This window comes from Quercus lobata, chromosome 4 (assembly GCF_001633185.2).
Source record: "Quercus lobata isolate SW786 chromosome 4, ValleyOak3.0 Primary Assembly, whole genome shotgun sequence".
Taxonomy (NCBI): Eukaryota; Viridiplantae; Streptophyta; class Magnoliopsida; order Fagales; family Fagaceae; genus Quercus; species Quercus lobata.
In genome coordinates, this window is record NC_044907.1 from 86,929,285 (window position 1) to 86,932,409 (window position 3,125).

General features: G+C 37.2%; 1 protein-coding gene across 1 annotated transcript; it reads left to right on the plus strand.

Moving 5' to 3' along the window:
- On the plus strand, positions 1-732 carry LOC115986052. Its single transcript, XM_031108914.1, has one exon. It carries the CDS (start codon positions 1-3, stop codon positions 730-732), a length of 732 nt encoding a protein of 243 aa, XP_030964774.1.
- The last annotated feature ends 2,393 nt before the right edge of the window (positions 733-3,125 follow it).

The window sequence follows — 3,125 nt, forward strand, 5'->3', positions numbered from 1 at the left end:
ATGGAAGCGAAGGTTTGTGTACTTATTGATGCAGAAAATGGAGAGTGGAAAGCTGATCTGATCCGGGAAGTCTTCCTGGAGCACGAGGCTGACTCCATACTGAGCATCCCCTTAGGCACATTACTACCAGCTGATAGACTAGTATGGACAACAGCTGCTAATGGGAAATTTAGTGTGAAGAGTGCATATAACTTAGCTAGAAGTGGTGAGAAGAAGGATGGGGGAGAGAGCTCAGATTCTTCAATCATGAAACATTTTTGGCAGAAATTACGGAGAGCAAAGGTCCCAAATATGGTTAGAGTTTTTGGATGTAAAGCTTGCCAAAACTTTTTGCCTACAAAAATGAATCTATTCCATAGGCAAGTAACTGATGACCCAACCTGTGAAGAATGTGGCCTTGAACCCGAAACTGTCCTCCATGTGCTCTGTCAATGCCCGAAGGCCAAAGAAGTTTGGACCCATTGTCATCTGCTTCATCGAATTGAGGGCAAAGGAGATTTTACTGATGTGCTTTGTTTTAATGGAATGAATCAGGATCAAGACTCAAACCTGATGCATATGATTTTGATGATTGCGTGGAGTCTATGGCGAAATAGAAATGAAAAGAGGTATAGGGGAAAAAACCTTGTAGCTGCTGCAATATATAGGACAGCCATGACAATGCTACAGGAAAATTATTCAACCCAAGAAAATGTAAGCCAAACTCAGGATGTCTCACCCATGCCAGAATAAATGGACACCACCACCACATGGGTGGTACAAGGTGAATACAGATGGGGCAGTGTTTTCAAAACAAAAATGGGTTGGCATTGGAGTGATAGCAAGTGATGAACAAGGAAGGGTGGTCGCAGCTATGAGCAAACGACTACAGGTCCCGTTGGGTGCTTTGGAGGTTGAGGCTAAAGCACTTGAAGCTGCCGCTAGCTTTGAAAAAGATATTGGTGTCCAAAAGGTAATTTTTGAAAGTGATAGCTTGGTGGTATGCTCTGCTATACAGGGGGCAACAAAGCCTCCCATAACTATTGCAAACATCATCTCAAGTACAATTCAGATTATGCAGCAATTACAACCGGTGGAAGTCCAACACATGCGAAGGGAGGGAAACAGAGCAGCTCATGGCCTTGCACAGCATGCTCAAGCTGTAAATGACTTTGTAACATGGATGGAGGAAACTCCAACCATTATAAACTCTGAAGTTCTTTCAGATGTACACCAGTTTATTCAATCTTGAAATGAAATGAAGTATTGGTTTCTTATCCAAAAAAAAAAAAAAAAAAATTCAATTATTTTCCGTCAAAGTATATTAATTATAGGGCAGAGTCAAAATGGAAAAAATATAGCAGAAAGATGAGTATAATTTGTTTCTTGTTTTTGTTGCTATATAGTCCCTAAACATAAAAACATACTTAGCCTTCATTTAAAATTTTTTGGAAAAACTATAGCAAAAATATGAGTATAATTTGTTTCTTGTTTTTGTTGCTATATAGTCCCTAAACATACAAACATACTTAGCCTTCATTTAAAATTTTATTTTGGAAAAAATATAGCAGAAAGATGAGTATAATTTGTTTCTTGTTTTTGTTGCTATATAGTCCCTAAACATACAAACATACTTAGCCTTCATTTAAAATTTTATTTTAAATCTTGTAATTGAAATTCGTAATATAACTAATAAAAATAAGAAAAACAGAAAAGAACTTCTATATTTTCCGATTTCAAATTTTAAGCATTTTGTAGTCAAAAAAACATAATTAATAATAAAATTATTTTATATTTTGGAAATTAATTCGAAAGACAGAGCATGGAGGGAGGGGGAACCCTGAGGTGCTGTTGACACCTGAAGGAATTAAAAACACTTCTCTTATAATTGCTTCCACCCAAGGGTATAGGCAAGGTAATCAGACCCAAAAGAAGGTTACCCTTCCAAACTCTATCAACATCTGGCATATGCATCCAATGCCCATCTCTTAAACAACATGAAAAAAACTCCATTCCAAAGGAAAACAAAACTTCTCTTTTTTGATAAGACAGTAAGATTTCATTAAAAAAAAAAAAAAAAGATCCGCCACGACTCAACTAACAAATATGCAAAATAAGAAAACAATATCCGACTCACGACTCATTTTTCTGCTCTAAGAGCTGAGACTATACTTTTTTTTTTCACAGTATCCACTAACTTCACCAACTACCATGGGGTTATAGATTGCTTTGGATTGAAGAAGGGAGAAAGGTAATCCCCAGATGGAGTAGAGGACTCTGTTTAAGGTTGAACTGTAATCTCCTCCAATTTAAGAGCAACACAGTTTGCATTACCTAATCAGAATTGTTGTACTGAGAAATTAGCCGTTGGAGACGAGAATCCAACGTGCACTGTGTCGTTGTGATCAGAGCTTCTGTGAGTTTCGTGGGTGATGATAGGTGTAGTAAATACCAAAACGCACCGTTCAGCCTCTTCTCAAGTAGCAACGCGTTTCTCCAACAGAATTGGGCCATGAACAGTACACGCATGGTTTGTTTTATTGAATGGTGCGCTCAGGAAAAAAGCTACGCGTTTTTTCTTCAGTCCTGGCGTTTAACGCGTTGCTACTGTAGTCGTGGGTCCCACCGTTTGGAAACGCCAAACGCAAGCACGTAGGAGAAATGCGGATCCGTTTGGATTGAGCTTATTTTTGTTGAAACTGAAAACTGAAACTGAAAATACTATAGCGAAATAATTTTTGAATGTGTAAATAATACTATAGGACCCATTTTTAATGAAAAAGTTGCTGAAAAGTGTAATTTGTGAGACCCGTGAACAGTACACGGGTGCACTGTTCACGAAAGACTTAGCCAAATATTGCGGCTGATAAAAAAAAATAATAAAAAAAAGGCAAAACTCGAAAGCTAAAATGCAGTCGCAGCTTTCAGCCCAATCCAAACAAATATGCTGTATCCGGCCAATAAGTGATGAAATTCGTCTGCATTTGCGGTTTTTTTTGGAAGCGCATTTATGTGGTTGTGATGGCTTTTTTAGTGAGTCTCATACATTATTTACGAGACTCTTAAACCTTTTTTTTTCAACAAAATTTTTATTAAAAAATTGTCTCATGATATTATTTACATATCTAAAAATTATTTTACTATAG

Bases quoted from the DNA above. Each gene is read 5' to 3' on its own strand.
- LOC115986052 (XM_031108914.1), top strand. From the start codon at position 1: ATGGAAGCGAAGGTTTGTGTACTTATTGATGCAGAAAATGGAGAGTGG.